Source organism: Papio anubis, chromosome 16 (assembly GCF_008728515.1).
Source record: "Papio anubis isolate 15944 chromosome 16, Panubis1.0, whole genome shotgun sequence".
NCBI classification, from domain to species: Eukaryota; Metazoa; Chordata; class Mammalia; order Primates; family Cercopithecidae; genus Papio; species Papio anubis.
Genome location: NC_044991.1, coordinates 11,624,982 through 11,641,853, shown reverse-complemented (window position 1 = coordinate 11,641,853; position 16,872 = coordinate 11,624,982). Strand labels below are relative to the sequence as shown.

General features: G+C 54.4%; 2 protein-coding genes across 2 annotated transcripts in view; both read left to right on the top strand.

The window, feature by feature from the left end:
• The first annotated feature begins 2,731 nt into the window (after window positions 1–2,731).
• APOBEC3G (apolipoprotein B mRNA editing enzyme catalytic subunit 3G) lies at window positions 2,732–12,886 on the top strand. The gene is given in 8 exon segments (NM_001345883.1): window positions 2,732–2,845; window positions 4,420–4,573; window positions 6,363–6,657; window positions 6,901–7,015; window positions 9,176–9,329; window positions 11,447–11,732; window positions 12,176–12,291; window positions 12,578–12,886. Coding segments are annotated over 7 exon segments (1,128 nt in total). The 5' UTR covers window positions 2,732–2,845; window positions 4,420–4,423; the 3' UTR covers window positions 12,590–12,886.
• The window catches only part of APOBEC3H (apolipoprotein B mRNA editing enzyme catalytic subunit 3H), a 28,312-nt gene continuing 14,702 nt past the window's right edge, over window positions 3,263–16,872 (top strand). Inside the window, exon 1 of the mRNA XM_009217313.4 lies at window positions 3,263–3,426. The gene's annotated coding sequence lies outside the window, so the exon portion shown is untranslated. The remainder of the gene's footprint in view (window positions 3,427–16,872) is intronic.

Here is a 16,872-nt window from a genome sequence, read left to right as displayed (position 1 = left end):
CCCCCACAGGGATGTTCTACAGGGCAGGCTTAAGCCACCTAAGGAGCTGCCTTGACCATCGCCAGTCACCTCGCTTCTCGGTCAGGGAACCAAGAAATGTAGCAGGACGAGTTGCAGACAAAACTCCTCAGACACTGAGTTAAAGAAGGAATGGCTTTATTCGGCTGGGGGCATCGGCAAGACTCCTGTCCCAAGAGCCGAGCTCCCTGAGTGAGCAATTCCTGTCCCTTTTAAGGGCTCACAACTCTAAGGGGGTGTGCATGAGAGGGTTGTGATTGATTGAGCAAGCAGGAGGTACGTGACTGGCGGGGGCTGCAATGACCGGTAATTAGATTGGAACAAAACACGATAGGGATTTTCACAGTGCTTTTCTATACAATGTCTGTAATCTATAGAAAACATAACCGATTAGGTCAGGGGTCGATCTTTAACTACCAGGCCCAGGGTGTGGTGCCGGGCTGTCTGCTTGTGGATTTCATTTCTGCCTTCTAGTTTTTACTTTTTCTTTCTTTGGAGGCAGAAATTGGGCATAAGACAATGTGAGGGGTGGTCTCCTCCCTTAATACAGGTTTAATTGTAGTACATTTAAATGTTGTCTCCACCACAACGTGAGGAAGGATTATATGGTTGGGTTTTTTTTAGGTTTTTTTTTTTGTTGTTGTTGTTTGTTTGTTTTTGTGATGGACTCTCACTCTGTCTCCCAGGCTGGAGCGCTGTGGCATGATCTCAGCTCACTGCAACCTCAACCTACCAGGTTCAAGTGATTCTCCTGATTCAGTCTCCCAAGTAGCTGGAATTACAGGCACCCGCCACCACGCCTGGCTAATTTTTGTAGTTTTAATAGAGACGAGGTCTTACCATATTGGCCAGACTGGTCTCGAACTCCTGACTGTCACACGTGTCCATATAGGAGACCACCTAAACAGGCTTTGTGTAAGCAATAAGGCCGTTTATTCACTTGGGTATAAGAGAGCTGAGTCTGAAAAGAGAGTCAGCGAAGGGAGATAGGAGAGGGGCAGCTTTATAGGACTTGAGTAGGCAGTGGAAAGTTACAGTCGAAAGTGGTCATCTGTTGTCAGCAGGGGAGGGGGTCACAAGAGACCATGAGACCATGAGACCCATTGTCTAGGAGAAGAGTGTTATAAGGATGATTGATCAGTTAGGGCAGGGCAGGAGCAAGTCATAACGGTGGAATGTCTCAAGGTTGGTTAATCAGTTAAGGCAGAAACTGGCTGTTTCATTTCTTTTGTGGTTTTTCAACTGCTCCAGACTCCTTGGCTGCTGCAGGCCATCTGGATGTATATGTGCAGTTCACAGGGGTTACAATGGCTTAGCTCCGGCTCAGAGGCCTGACACTGACCTCAGATGATCCACCTGCCTCAGCCTCCCAAAGTGCTGGGATTACAGGCGTGAGCCACCATGCCCGCCTGGGATCATGTGTTACACACATGTTTGTTCAACAAGCATGGACTGCAGCCACCTACATGAATATTCATAGCTCCTCCTGTAGACTGTTGAATATGTATGTTTAGCCAACCCCTTCAGCTTAAGCTCCTACCCCAAGCCCTCCTGCTTCTAAATGTCTGTCTCTGGTGTTTCCCAGAGGCTGCTTTTCCCAGGCTGTGGGATGGCCACCTGCAGGCTGTCACCCTTATCAAGAAATAAAGTCTCCTTTCCAAATTTATATGTTGTGGCCAGGCATGGTGGCTCACACCTATAATCCCAGCACTTTGGGAGGCTGAGGCCGGCGGATCTCCTCAGGTCACGAGTTCGAGACCAGCCTGACCAATATAGAGAAACCCTGTCTCTACTAAAAATACAAAAATTAACCGGGCATGGTTGCAGGCACCTGTAATCCCAGTTACCTGGGAGGCTGAGGCAGGAGAATTGCTTGAACCTGGGAGGCAGAGGTGGTGGTGACCTGAGATCACGCTATTGCACTCCAGCCTAGCCAACAGAGCAAGACTCCATCTGAGAAAAGCACAAAAAACAACCAACCAACCAACAAACAAAAAGACAAATGTATATACACCTTGTGTAATTTTTAGGTCTCTGCACTATGGGAGCACGCTACCAGGGGAAGGGAGCTGTGAGACCCACAGGGAGGCTCCAGACAGGCTGGTCTGGGACACCAGCCGCTGCCCTTCCATGACATGGGGACAAGAGAGGGCAAAAGTTCATCCTACCAGGGAGCAACTCCGGGCAGGAGATGGGGAAGGAGAAGCAGGAAGGAAGGAGCTCAGTTTGGGGGTGCGCATGACATCCTGGTGGGACATCTGAGGCCCACACCCACCTGCTGCCCCTCCCTCCCATGGTGGCCTCCGAGTGTGAAGGCCTGGGGGGAGGCAGACGCCTGACCCTTCACTCTTCCTCCCTGTCCCCATGGCTGCTGGGTGGAAGGTGTCTCTGGGATGATCCCTGAGGGCAGGATCTGGGAGTCCCTGCAGAGGCATCAGCCTGTCTGTCTTGAGGGTGGAAAGGCGGCTCCAGCTGGGCGGGACAACCAGGGGAGGGGCGTCTGCTCTGCTGACTCAGCCTGTTGTGGACCCGCCTTGGGTCCTGCTGCACAGAGCGGTTTGTCTTTAGAAATGTCCCTCTGCCAGGGGGAGGGCCCCAGAGAAAACCGGAAAGACGGTGAGAGCCTGAGGAAGACAAAGCATCCCAGGGCCTCCCACACCAGTGCCAGAGCAGGAAGGGGGAGGGGCCATGACTCACAAGGCCCTGGGAGGTCACTTTAAGGAGGGCTGTCCTAAAATCAGGAGCCTGTAGCAGAAAGTGAAACCGTTGTGCACCAGACAAAGATCATAGTTAGGACTAGCCGGCAAAGGACGAATCCTCAAATCAGGTACTGCTGCCCGCTCTACCTGCTGGGCCCCTCTGCTGTCCCTTCCTCCCTGGTGGCCCTGCTGGGCGTCAGCCCTGGCCTCCCCCTTCCCTAGCCCAAGCCCTGGGCTCCCTCCCCTCTGGTTCCCCTGCAACCCCCATTCCCAGCCAGGCTCCTTGCCCTGCTGTGTGGTCACCCCACTGCTGCTTCTGAATGGGCCGCCTCCCCCACCTGCCCCAGTCCAGGTCCCCTGCTGAGACTCTCCCGTGAAAGTCATGGCTGAGGTGGTGCTCCTTGCCCTGGGAGGGTGCTCCCTCTGTGTGCTTCCTGCCATTCCTGAACTCTGGAACTGGGAGAATTGAACCAAATTATGATTGGAGCAATGTGGAATTTTGTTCACAGAGCTTCGATGGATTTTCTGTAAGATTTACTTTGCTTAAATACCAAGTCTTAGGAGAGGGTGTGGGGAGGGAATGGTCTCTGAAGCACAAGATAAATCATGTCTTCCAAGGATGTCTCCACTATGGGCAGAGGAGGATGCAGATGACCCCAAACACACACTCTTCCTCTACGATCAGCATTCACCATTTATAATGACACCGGTAACATGGAATATAGTGGCCGGGAAAGGTGGCTCACGCCTGTCATCCCAGCACTTTGGGAAGCCGAGTGGGGCAGATTGCCTGAGGTCGGGAGTTTGAGACCAACCTGACAAACATGGATAAACCCTGTCTCTACTAGAAATACATGATTAGCCAGGTGCAGTGGTGAGCGCCTGTAATCCCATCTACTCGGGTGGCTGAGACAGCAGAATCGCTTGAACCCAGGAGGCGGAGGTTGCGGTGAGCCGAGATCGCCCCATTGCACTCCAGCCTGGGCAACAAGAGCAAAACCTCATCTCAAAAGAAAACAAAAACAAAAACAAAAACATGAAATACATGAGAAAAATCTCAATGATCCGGGGAAATGCTTTTATTTTAAAATTTAGTAAGAAATTTTAGTAAGAAATTTACCCCTGCTCCCTCCTGCAGGGCTGGTAATACACAGACTGGACAGGGCTAGCCTGGAAAGGGGCCCCCACTCCATTTGTCCACAACTCTGTGGCCTGGGCAGGTTACCCCGCCTCTCTGCGCCTCTGGCCCCTCCTCTATAAGATGGGAAATGCCCCTGCAGGCCTAGGGCAGCCTCACATGAGTTCAAACCCACGCAGCACTTAGAAGAGTGGCCTGGGCCTCAGAATTCGGTTCTACCGTGATTTAACAATAGTAATATACAGAGGTGAAATGGCAGGAAGGAACTGAGTTAAAAGGTTAAAAGCTATTATTTTGGGGTGAAAAGTTTTATTCTGTCTCTCTCTCTTTCTTTTTTTTCTTTTTTTTTTTTTTTTTTTTTTGAGAAAGAGTTTTGTTCTTTTCGCCCAGGCTGGAGTGCAGTGGCGCGATCTCAGCTCACTGCAATCTCTACTGAAATTCTCAGGGCTGTGGAGGGATGGGGGAGGCCTAGAGCCATCCAGGGGGCTGTGTTTAGTGGATACTCGCCCAGAGGGCACCCAGGAGTGCTCTCTGCATTGGTTGGTTTCTCTCTTATGTCTTCAGAAACATGGTGAAGCGAATGAAAGCAGACATATTCGTCTCCAACTTCAATAACAGGCCCATCCTTTCTGGTCGGAATACCGTCTGGCTGTGCTGCGAAGTGAACACAAAGGACCCTTCAGGGCCCCCTTTGGACGCAAAGATCTTTCGAGGCAAGGTACCACCCAGGAAAACAAACCACGCACTGATGAATGAAATGCCCAGTGGCGGGCTGTCCAGGGTGCCCTTCTCTCCCACACTTTCCAAGTCCGTGGCCCTGAACTTCCTGCTGGACCGTCCTGGGATCGGATGGTGGAGGGGGGTTGCCACTGCACAAAAGGCCTTGTTTTTAATTTCTTTTCTTTTCTTTTCTTTTTTGAGACGAAGTTTTGTTCTTGTTGCTCAGGCTGGAGTGCAATGGCGCGATCTCAGCTCACTGCAGCCTCTGCCTCCTGGATCCAAGCGATTCTGTCGCCTGAGACTCCCAAGTAGCTGGGATTACAGGCACCCACCACCATGCCCAGGTAATTTTTTTGTATTTTTAGTAGAGATGGGGTTTCACCATATTGACCAGGCTGGTCTCGAACTCCTGACCTCAGGTGATCCACCTGACTCGGCCTCCCAAAGTGTTGGGATTACAGGTGTGAGCAACCGTACCCCGCCTAATTTTAATATTTTATTTAATCCAGTGTAGCTAACATATTACTTCAACATTAATTAACATAAAATTCTTGACAAGATAATGAAGTTTCTTTTTCTTGTCACACTGAGTCTTTGAAATGAGCTGTGTGGGTCATGTACGGTGGGTGGCTCGCACCTGTAATCCCAGCGCTTTGGGAGGCCAGGCGGGTGGATCACCTGAGGTTAGATATTCGAAACCGGCCTGGGCAACATGGTGAAATCCCGTCTCTACTAAAATACAAAAAAATTAGCTAGGCGTGGTGGCAGTCGCCTGTATTCCCAGCTACTCGGGAGGCTGAGGCAGGAGAATCGCTTGATCCCATGAGACAGAGGTTGTAGTGAGCCGAGATTGCATCGTTGTACTCCAGCCTGGGCAACAAGAGTGAAACTCCGTCTCAAAAAAAAAGAGAGAAATGAGCGGTGTATTTTTCAGGTGCTCAGGTCTCTAATCAGAGCCCCATTTCAAGTGCTCAGTAGCCCCCTTGGCCAGTGCCCGACTCCCCCGAAATGGACAGTGAAGGTCCAGTGGCCTCCCCAGCTGACCGCAGACAGGGAATAAGGCAGACCCCAGAGGGCCAGGCCACAGCAGGGGCTGAGGATGCCTGGTGAATGGATGCCTGGGAGAATGGGTGCCAGAATTCACACATGAGGCCGTGAACAGGGCTGGGAAAACTCCCAAATGAAGGGAAGCACGTGTCTTGGTGCACCTTGTGATGCTTCAACAGCAGGACTGAGACGGGGACATTGACAATGAATAGAAATGTGCTGGCTCGAGTTCTGGACGCTGGGAAATCTACTGTCAAGGCACCAGCGACTTTCCAGGGCCTGCGAGCTGCACAGTCACGTGGGGGTGAAGGTTATTGCCAGAAGCTCAGGGGATGCTCCAGACAGAGTGGCCTGGGATGTCGGGTCACTGCTGCTCCATGCCACGGGGACAAGAGGAAGCAGGAGTTTAATCTTACACACTGCCCTTCCAGCTAGAGGGCAAGAGACAGAAAGTGGGGCTGAAGTCACCCTTGAATAACCACAGCAGTGGCACCCACAAAGGTGCAGTCCCCACAGCCTCATAGCCGCTTGTAGGTGCCACCTCTTAAGGCCATTACCATAGCAATTAACATGAGCTTTGGAGCAGACAATCACTCAAACTAAACAGGGGGGATGGAGGAAAGGAGCTTCAGTGGCAAGATCCCCTGGGCTCCTGTCCTGGCCCCTCCTCCCCCTGCATCACCCCTGCTCTCCTCCTGCTCCCCCTCTCAGAGCTTCCCCTGCCCCTGCTCCTCTCCCAGGTGTACTCCAAGGCTAAGTACCACCCAGAGATGAGGTTCCTCCACTGGTTCCGCAAGTGGAGGCAGCTGCATCGTGACCAGGAGTACGAGGTCACCTGGTACGTATCCTGGAGCCCCTGCACAGGGTGTGCAAACAGTGTGGCCACGTTCCTGGCCGAGGACCCGAAGGTTACCCTGACCATCTTTGTTGCCCGCCTCTACTACTTCTGGAAACCAGATTACCAGGAGGCGCTCCGCGTCCTGTGTCAGAAAAGAGGCAGTCCGCACGCCACCATGAAGATCATGAATTATAACGGTGAGAAGTGGGAGGCTCAGAGGTGTGGGAGAGACTGAGTGAGGCTCTGTGATGGGTCCCTCCCACACATACCTGTGGATCTGCTGTGATGCCTGCAAAGGCCAAGTGTCCCAGGGGAGCCTGTGGGGTTGGGTCTGGCACTGACTGTAACTAGTGTCCAGAGTCTGTCTGGGAGGGGAGGGCCCCAAGGTCACAGAAGACAGGCCTGGTGGGCCTGACTGCGTTCTCTCTTCTTTTTCTCAGAATTTCAACACTGTTGGAACAAGTTCGTGCGCGGCCGAAGAGAGCCATTTGAGCCTTGGGAGAATCTGCCTAAACATTATACATTACTGCACGCCACGCTGGGCGAGCTTCTCAGGTGAGGGTCTCCCTCCAGGCTCATCGCCTCTCTCCTCTCACCTCCTGCTTATCCTCTTGAGGCCTCCCCTCTGTCCCAGACCAGGTCCTCTCCTGGCCAGGCCCTCCTGCCCTCCCTCCTGCCCCCCTGCCTGCCCTCATGGTCACACCACCTCGCCCCAACTCCTCATGCTCCCTCCACCTCCCTGCCTTCCCCCCTCCTTTCCTGGGCCCCTCCTGTGAGTGAGAGGCCCCTTCTGCCTCCAGAGCAACCTCCATCCATCCCCGAGGCCGCCCTCCCCACAGCCTGGGATCCCCAGCCTGGCTCCTTCTATCTCCCTGGCATAATCATATTTGTCATAAAACTGGACGTAGTAAGTGGGTATGAATATTCACAAGCCCGACAGCCAGAAGCTTTGAGTAACATCCTTCAAGGCTGACCTGAGCCCCTGAGAAGGAGCTGCCTCCGTGGAAACAGAGCTTCAGGCTTCCACTGCTATAGAAGATGGCCCGGGCGGGTGCCCACAGGGCAGGCATTTATTTTCTCACAGATCTGGAGGCTGCAAGTCCAGGGTGGAGGGGTGGGCGGGGCTGTGTCCTCTGCGGCGGCTCCTCCTGGCTGGCAGGGGGTCCCTTCCGGCCCTGTCCTCTCTGGCCGTTCCTCTGTGCACTTGGACTCCCGGGGTCCCTCTGCCTCTAAATGTCCTCCTCGTTTATGGACCCCAGCCAGGTGAATTTGGGCCCAAACTGAAGGCCTCATTTAAATTAATCATCTGATGAAAGGATCTGTCTCCAGGCCAGGTGCAGAGGCTCACGCCTGTAATCCCAGCACTTTGGGAGGCTGAGGTGGGTGGATCACCTGAGGTCAGGAGTTCGACACCAGCCTGGCCAGTGTGGCAAAACCCCCTCTCCATCAAAAATACAAAAATTAGCCGGGAGTGGTGTTGGGCGCCTATAATCCCCGCTACTCAGGAGGCCGAGGCAGGAGAATCGCTTGAACCCGGGAGGCGGAGGTTACGGGGAGCCCAGACTGTGCCACTGCCCTCCAACCCGGGCAAAAGAGCGAAACAACTTCTCAAACAAACAAACAAGAAAGAAAGGACCTGTTTCCAAATACAGCCACCCTTTGAGGGAGTGGGGGTTAGGGCTTCAATACATTGATTATGGGGAGAAACTGTGAAGTCCACGGCAACAAGCTGCAGTCATTGTGGGCGGGCCTGGGTGGGGAATGCAGGGGTTCCTGTCCTGTGTGTCTTCTCCCAGGGGAGTCCTGACCTGACTCTCATGGCCCCTCCACCCAGACCTTGCTGCGTGCTTCACCCACCCCATTCCTCCTGCACCCAACTCTCCTGAGTCCCTCCTTAGCCACCCCGACAGGCTCCCCTGCCCCACCACTCCCGGGCTGCTCCTCTTCTCAGCCTCTCTCTGGGCCTCTTTGGGGTCCCAACATGACCCCTCAGCTGATGCCCGTGGCTTCCCCAGCCAGACCCTTCCCAGTTCCAGGCTGCGCTCTGCAGAGTCCTATCAAAGGTCACATCCTCCCCTCTGTCCAGCCCGGGGTGAAGACCTGGTGTTTCTGGTTTGGAAATGCCTCTGCACTGGGTGCTAATAATTCACTTTTACCTTTATAATTTGTGGTTTCGTAAGGACAGGTATTATTTTTGGCAGCAGAAGCAAATCCTGTGATTAAAAAAAAAAAAAAAAGTCCCTGGCAGGCTCTTCTCCCCGCTGGTCCCGCTCAGGAGCGTCTCTGCCCTGATGCTAGGTGTGGCAAGAGTTAACCTTGTAGGCAGGAGGGAAGCCCCGGTGGGTCCACCTCCAGCAGGGACTGACAGCGAGCAGAGCCAGGACTGGGGTGTATTGTGCGGCCAGGGAAGAAGACCCAGCTGTACCCCAGGGAGGGGGCCTGAGCACACTGAGCTGAACCGGAGGAGGCCCTGACAAGGCCTAGACAGGCCCCAGGGCTGCAGCCATCTCCCCGTGAGCCCCAGAAGGGGTCAGAGGGGCAGGTGTGGAGGCTCCAGCAAGTGAGCGGGAGCCCCTTCTGACAGATGCTAAGGGATGTGGGGAGCAAGGGGAAGGAGGGTGGGGTGAAAGGGAGGAAGCGTGGAGAGGGAGGGGGAGGCAGGGCAGACCACCAGGGCTCTTACTCCTTTGGGCTTTTTCCCCCCTCTGTCCACAGACATTTGATGGATCCAGGCACGTTCACTTCCAACTTTTACAATAAACCTTGGGTCAGTGGACAGCATGAGACTTACCTGTGTTACAAGGTGGAGCGCCTGCACAATGGCACCTGGGTCCCGCTGAACCAGCACAGGGGCTTTCTACGCAACCAGGTGACTAACCCAGCTACCCGCATCCAGGCAGGGCCCTCCCAATCCAGGGACACGCATGGGCAGAAGGTTCTAGGTGGTACCTGTGGTGTCCCGCAGAGTGTCTGTCACCTGTGCTTCCTGCAGCTGCTGCTGCTTGGCCCTGGGGTTGGGGCAGACTTCGGCTTCAGTGACTCTCCAGGATTGGCGGCTTCCAACCCCACATGCCTAACCAGCCACATGTCTCAGGGGCTGACACCACTAGTCCAGAGTCACCCCCAGGCCCAGGGCTCAGCCATCCCCACTCCTGCTGTGCTCTGAGAGGGTCGGGGCAGAGGAAAAGGGTCTGCACCAGGGCCAAGTGGGGTCAAAGGCAACGTGCTTTCTGAGGACCCTCCTAGGATCCCCTCACAGACGCAGCTCTCACCAGGAATGATTCGGAACTGTGGGATTTGAGGCTCGGGGGCTCCCCGACCTCACAAGGCCAAGATTCCCCGGTGCCTGCTCCTGGGCTTCCTCCTGTGGGAAGAGAGACTGAGGCAGGAAAGGCCCACCAGGGATTCTGTCCTGACCAGGATGGAGCCCACAGCAAGGCTAGAACAGGCCCCAAGTCAGGATGCAGGGATGGTCAGCATTTGAAGAGGAGCTGGGCCAGGCCAGGCTGAGGGGCCCTGAACCCGTGGGACGTTCTTCCCTGGCCTTTGCCCAGCACAGCCCCTGGCTGGAGAGGTCGAATTCTGCTTGGCTCTGGTGCTGGAAATGGGGTTCCTCTGGGCTCTATGAGCTCAATGTGGGCCTTGCTGGGCCCATACCCACTGCTTGGAAGCCACTTTCAAAGGCGCCGGTTCCCATCACTGCCTAACCAGTGGGACGGGACTACCCCAGGAATGACCCACAGCCCCTTCTCAGCACATTTGGTGTCATCCGTTCTACTCCGAGTCCTCTCTGCACTGGACTCCTTGGCTTGACTAGTTCCCAGTCGAAATTTGGACAAAACACCATCATTCCTTGGGCTCAACAAGGACAATCACCCCATGACTGGAGCCCTTCCCAATGTGGGGTTAGTCCTGCTGGGGACACCTCATCCCCACTTCTCCCTGCAAAGGGAGCCCTCTGGCCTCAGTCTGTCACTCTTGGGCTTAATACAGGCTAAAGCACAATGCGGAAGCGTCTAGAATTATGGGTCACAGAAGGGGTGGGGTGAGGGGAATTGATGGATAGAGAGGTCAGTCTCCCCACGAGGGAAGCACACACAGCTCAGTGGCATCTGTCTTGCCTCCCCCAGCTCTACAGCCCCTCTCTGCAGGCCTGGGGCGGAGTGAGGGTCCTAAAGGCACTGATCTCAGGTGCAAAATGAGAAGATGCTCCAAATACTCAGTATCAGAGAAATTCCATCGTAATGGAAAATTACATTATTTAACGGATTATCATAAAAATCAGGTCGGGTGTGGTGGCTCACGCCTGTAATCCCAGCGCTTTGGGAGGCTGAGGTGGGTGGATCACTTGAGGTTAGGCATTCGAGATGAGCCTGGCCAACATGGTGAAACCCTGTCTCTACTAAAAATACAAAAATTAGCCAGGCGTGGTGGCACATGCCTGTAGTCCCAGCTACTGAGGAGGCTGAGGCACGAGAATCGCTTGAACCTGGGAGGTGGAGGTTGCGGTGAGCCAAGATTGTGCCACTGTACTCCAGCCTGAGTGACAAAACCAGACTCTGTCGGAAAGTAAAGGAAGGAAAGACAAAGACAAAGACAAAGAAAATTGGGGTTTGTTACCCCCTGCTAATTTTGTGTTGGAGGCTCCCCCGCACCCAGCCTCACCTGATCCAGGCTGTCCCTCCCTGCTCACTAAAAATTACCTCGGCCGGGCATGGTGGCTCACACCTGTAATCCCAGCACTTTGGGAGGCTGAGGAGGGCAGATCACCTGAGCTCGGGAGTTCGAGACCAGCCTGACCAACATGGAGAAACCCCCTTTCTACTAAAAATACAAAATTAGCCTGGTGTGGTGGTGCATGCCTGTAATCCCAGCTACTCGTGCACTCCAGCCTGGGCAACAAGAGTGAAACTCTGTCCAAAAAAATAATAACAATAATAAATAAATAAATAAATAAATAACCTCACGGCTTGCTTTCTTTTCTAGGCTCCAGATATACACGGTTTCCCTAAAGGCCGCCATGCAGAGCTGTGCTTCCTGGACCTGATTCCCTTTTGGAAGCTGGATGGCCAGCAATACAGGGTTACCTGCTTCACCTCCTGGAGCCCCTGCTTTAGCTGTGCCCAGGAAATGGCTAAATTCATTTCAAATAACGAACACGTGAGCTTGTGCATCTTCGCTGCCCGCATCTATGATGATCAAGGAAGATGTCAGGAGGGGCTGCGCACCCTGCACAGGGATGGGGCCAAAATTGCAATGATGAACTACAGTGGTGAGAATGGAGGCCTAGAGTGGGGCGGGGTTGGCTGGGGCAGGAGGGGGCCCTGGGAAGTTACTAGAAAGTGGGGAGGGTCGGCATCCCTGAGGGAAAGGCCTTGGTCCACTGCCTGCAGAGGCAACGGTTGCACTCTGGACCTGACTTTGGGGTCGACGGGAAGAGAGAGGCCAGACCAGGAGATGTGGGCCCGGGGAGGGCAGGGAGGGTGGCTGGAAGTGGAAGCAGAACTTGGGGCTTCCAGAAAAAATGAGAACTGGGCTGGCCCAGATTCCAATGGGAAGGAAGTACCTGATGAAGGAGCTCAGTCCCTAGGGGAGGGAGAGGGAAAGGAGGGACCGAAACCAGGATGTGGGAAGTCTGTCCTGAGAGTCACGGGCTCTTGGTGCCACCCCGTCCCCACAACTGGAGCGTGACTTATCTCCCCTGTCACTTTTCAGAATTTGAGTACTGCTGGGACACCTTTGTGGACCGCCAGGGACGTCCCTTCCAGCCCTGGGATGGACTAGATGAGCACAGCCAAGACCTGAGTGGGAGGCTTCGGGCCATTCTCCAGGTGACGGCTTCCTCCCTCTGCCTGGTGCCCCATTGGCCTCCCCCTCCTCCCCTCTCCCCTGGGCCTTGCCTTCCCCTCTGCTCAGAGCCTCCTCTGGGTTCCCTGCTCCCAGAGCCCAGCTCCGTCCCTCCTTTCCTTCTCACAGCCTCCTCTCTCTCCCACCTCCGCATCCCTCCCTCCTCCTGTCATTGTCCCTTGTCCCAGGCCTCCTCCTGTGCCCTCTTTCCACTCTCTCCCCACTTTAGCCCGGCTCCATTCCTTCCTCCCCTCCCCCACTCTTCTTCAGAATCAGAGCTGAAGGATGGGCCTCAGTCTCTAAGGAAGGCAGAGACCTGGGTTGAGCCTCAGAATAAAAGATCTTCTTCCAAGAAATGCAAACAGGCCGTTCACCACCATCTCCAGCCACTCCCAGACACCAGCAAAGCAAGCTGTTCCTGACCAAGTAGATTTTTTAAAAATTAGAGTGAATTACTTTTAATCAAAAATTTATGTTACGTTTCAAGAATATAGTACTAAGATTATACTCAATACACTCAGAAAAGTTTCAAACCTACTGATCCAGTGACAATTTGAATTGGTTTTATACGTAGAGGAATAAAATGAAATACTAAATCTTTTCTTATATTTTTTCCCTGTGTGATTGTATCATAGATACATAGTGTTTTATAAACACTAGCAAATGTGTAGATGTCTTTCCTTGTGTAGTGGACCTGTAGTGGGGCAAAGGTCACACGACATCCCTCTGGAGCCAAGAAACTCAGCTAAACCTCACAGGAGAGGAACCTAGAAATGCAGACCCCACCCCTCCTCACAGAGGCGAGCTGATTGGAAGGACAGGCCCAGCAGTAGAAGACAGCCAGCAGCCAGTCTCCCTGTTGGAAAGGAGCCACACACAGGTGCAGGCAGGGGCCCTCGGAGCAGCCTGTGTCCACCCCTTCCTGATTCCACCCCTAGAGGGAGCCCAGGGAGGCCATGGCCTGAGACAGGACAAGGGGGGCCAGTCAGGGGAAGGAGCCCAGGAAGAGGCAGGTCAGAGCTGGGCCCAGAGGGCTGGAGAGGAGCAGCCCAGGGGAGGCAGGCCAGCCACAGAGGGAGGGCTGAGCCCTGGAGACAGGAGGCTCGAGGAGGCAGAGGCAGACCCAGGGCTGGGCAGCAGAGTGTCAGGGCTGTGGCTTCAGCCTGTCCTGGGCCTTCTGTGTAGTTCCCAGCTCTGGGATGTGTGACTTATGTACTGATTGCAGCAGAGCGGCTCCCACCTCCCACGAGTTCCCATTCCATTCCTTCCTTCCTTCCCCTTCCATTCCTTCCCCCTTCCCTGGCTTCTTCCCCTATTTCTTCCCTGTCCATAAGTTCTTCCTTCCTTCACATAAGACCTAATACATTACCACCACCTAAACCAACCTACGTTCTTTCGACCTAACCTAAAGACAATACCCACCACAACCCTGCAGATTCTTTCAAACCTACAACCTGCAATACTGAACATGCCTGACAATACGTGCCTAAGACATCCTGACACACATGCACACACACCAGCACAGAGACTTGACAAAGGAAACCTCCTCCAGGTGCCCCAGAGCACTCTGGGAGGCACCACCCCAAGAGCACTCAGGGCACCCCAGCCCAGCCTGGGCAGAGGACTTCGGTGTTTCCCACACAGGGGAGAGGCGGGTCTTGGGAGGGACCAGGTTGTCCAAGCTGCCCTTTGCTTGTGTCTCTGGGTTTGACAACCGCTTGAACTCCACTTGTTGGAAGCAAGTGATGAGAAAAGCGTCTGATCATTCTGGGAAAGGGCCAGTGTAGGGGAAGCCAGAGGGCTCAGCTGGTGAAAAGAACCCCACAGTTAGTCATGTCTGAGGCCAGATCCCAGGAGGCCCATCCCCGTCCCCTAGAACCCCACCTTCCAAGGGCCCAGACCCCCTGTCCCCTGGGTCTCAACTCACACAGCCCCATGACACTGCTGGGACCTGGGCTGGGAATGGAGAGCCTGTGGTCCCTCTGGGGTGTAGGGAGACGGGGCCCCACAGTGGTGGCAGAGCAGGGACCTCGTACACAGCAGCATGGACTCCAGACCCAAGTGGGACCTCCATTCTGGTCCCAGGGTGACCCGGGCTGCACAGCCCAGCACCTGCCCAGGTCCCTCTGCCCTGCTCTGTTCCTCAATATTCTGGACCCCTGCTGGGTACCTGTCTTATCCCCCCTTACATGGGACCAGGGTGAATCTCAGGTGAAGCCTGCACCTGTGAAGGAGGCCATTCTCCCTGCTCCCATCCCTGCCGCCCACATGCGGAACCAGCTCCTTCTGTCCCCGGGGACCTTTCCTGGGCTGTGGTGGAAACTCTAGTGGGATGTGGGGTCTTTCATTTTCCCTCAGTGTTGCAGATGCCAAAATGGGGGCGGAGCTGTCACTCCCCAGGAACTGACCCCTGTCACCTGTGCTTAGAAGTGTCTCCGGGAGGCACAGTGTTTTATCAGTGTAACCTACAGGCATTTTACAGTGTGGTTCGTATTTTTTGTTTGGTTAATTTTTTTTTGAGACAGTCTCGCTCTATCACCCAGGCTGGAGCGTAGTGGCGCGATCTTGGCTCACTGCAACCTCTGCCTTCCAGGTTCCAGGGATTCTCCTGCCTCAACCTCTCGAGTAGCTAGGATTATAGTTGTGTGCCACCATGCCTGGCTAATTTTTGTAGTTTTAGTAAAGATGGAGTTTCATTACTTTGGTCCAGGATGGCCTCAAACTCCTGACCTCAAGGGATCCGCCAGCCTGGTGTCCCAAAGTGCTTGGATTACAGGCATGAGCCACCATGCCCAGCCGTGAGTGCTAGTTTTAGATTGGATCTCAGGCCCCAGGCTGTCTGTCATGGGCAATCACAATGAACTTTTGTTGCGCTGTGCTCTGGGAAAAGCTGGACATATTGCCACACTCCACTCCACTTGGCAAACAAAACAAACCCATCAGGATCCCAGCATGGAGGGCAATGCAGTCTAATGATGGTTGGACAGGCTGGCAGAGGCAGCACTGAGCTGTTCTTGGGTAAGTTCAAGGGAATAAGATCATGATTCCAGTCAGTTCTTGGTGAATGTCATCCCCCTGCCCCACCCTCAGAACAAATACAGACTTTCAAGATCTACTGCTTTTTTCTTTCCAATTTCCTACCCATGGAAGAATGAATGACCATCTGGAGACAGCAGGGAAAGTTGTTGCTTAATCAAGATGCTGGTGTGTTTCAGGGAGCTGGTCAGGGTGGAGTGAGCTTATGGCCCCGTTCCCTGGGTGGGAAGACTGAGATGGAGATGGGGGTGGTCCAGGGACTGTCAGGAGCAGGGCTGGGGGAGGCGGCCTGGCACAGGCCCGTGCCTGCACACAGAGCAACAACGCTCACCATCAGGTCTGCCCTGTGTCAATCAGAAAATTCTGGACAGAGACCGTGACTCTCCGTATCACTCTGGGGCAGGAAGTAATGGTTCCACACACTTCTATGGGGACCTGGAGAGTGGAGACCAGAGCACTGGCAGGCGGGCAGGCGAGCCTGGGTCTAATAGCCCACTGTGCCTGCTACTGTCAGGTACCTCGGCACATCACCTCCCCTGAAACCTCTCTTTACTCATCTGTAAAGTGGGGGCAATTATACCTCCTCTCAGTTGTGCACTTGGAGGGCAGCGGGGGCTGGATTTGGGACCGACCTGGCACACACCAGGCATTGGGCCAATCTGAGTCTCCTCTCCCTGAGTGAAGCTGCCCACAAGGTCTGGTCCAGAACCCCCACCCAGGAAGCCCTCGGGGAGGTGATGCCACCGGCAGTGCTGTGGTTTTGGCATAGCGGGGAGTCAAGCAAGACTCTGACACCTTTTCTGAGTCACATCCCTTCTACCGGGGCCCTGAGTCTGCAGGATGGAAGGATGTGGCCTTGCGTGTCGGAGGGTTCTGAGAACACAGAAGGCTCCTGAGTCCTTGAAGGGCATCCTCAGTGGGAGAGCGGCCCTGAGCAGAGAAAAGCATAAAGGGCAAGGCACACCCCTTGAGAGGTCTGTGTCAGCAGTGAGCCTGTTTGCCTGTAGACATCTGTCTCCCCTCTTTATTTATACATTTTTTTGAGTAAGGGTCTGACTCTGTCACCCAGACTGGAGTGCAGTGGCAAGATCACACCTTACTGCAGCCTCAACATCCCGAGCTTAACTGATCCTCCCACTTCAGCCTCTCAAGTAGCTGGGACTACAAGCGTGCGTCACCACACCCAGCTAATTTCCGTGTGTGTGGGGGGCGGGGGGGGGGGGGGGAAGAAAGAGATCTGGTTAAAAGTCATCACTAGGCCGGGCGCGGTGGCTCAAGCCTGTAATCCCAGCACTTTGGGAGGCCGAGACGGGCGGATCACTGAGGCCAGGAGGTCCGAGACCATCCTGGCTAACACGAGTGAAACCCGTCTCTACTAAAAATACAAAGCTAGCTGGGCCGAGGTGGTGCCTGTAGTCCCAGCTACTCGGGGCTGAGGCAGGAGAATGGCGTGAAGCCGGGGCCGGGCACGCAGTGAGCTGAGATCCGGCCCACTGCACTCCAGCCCAGCCTGAAGCGACAGAGCTAGA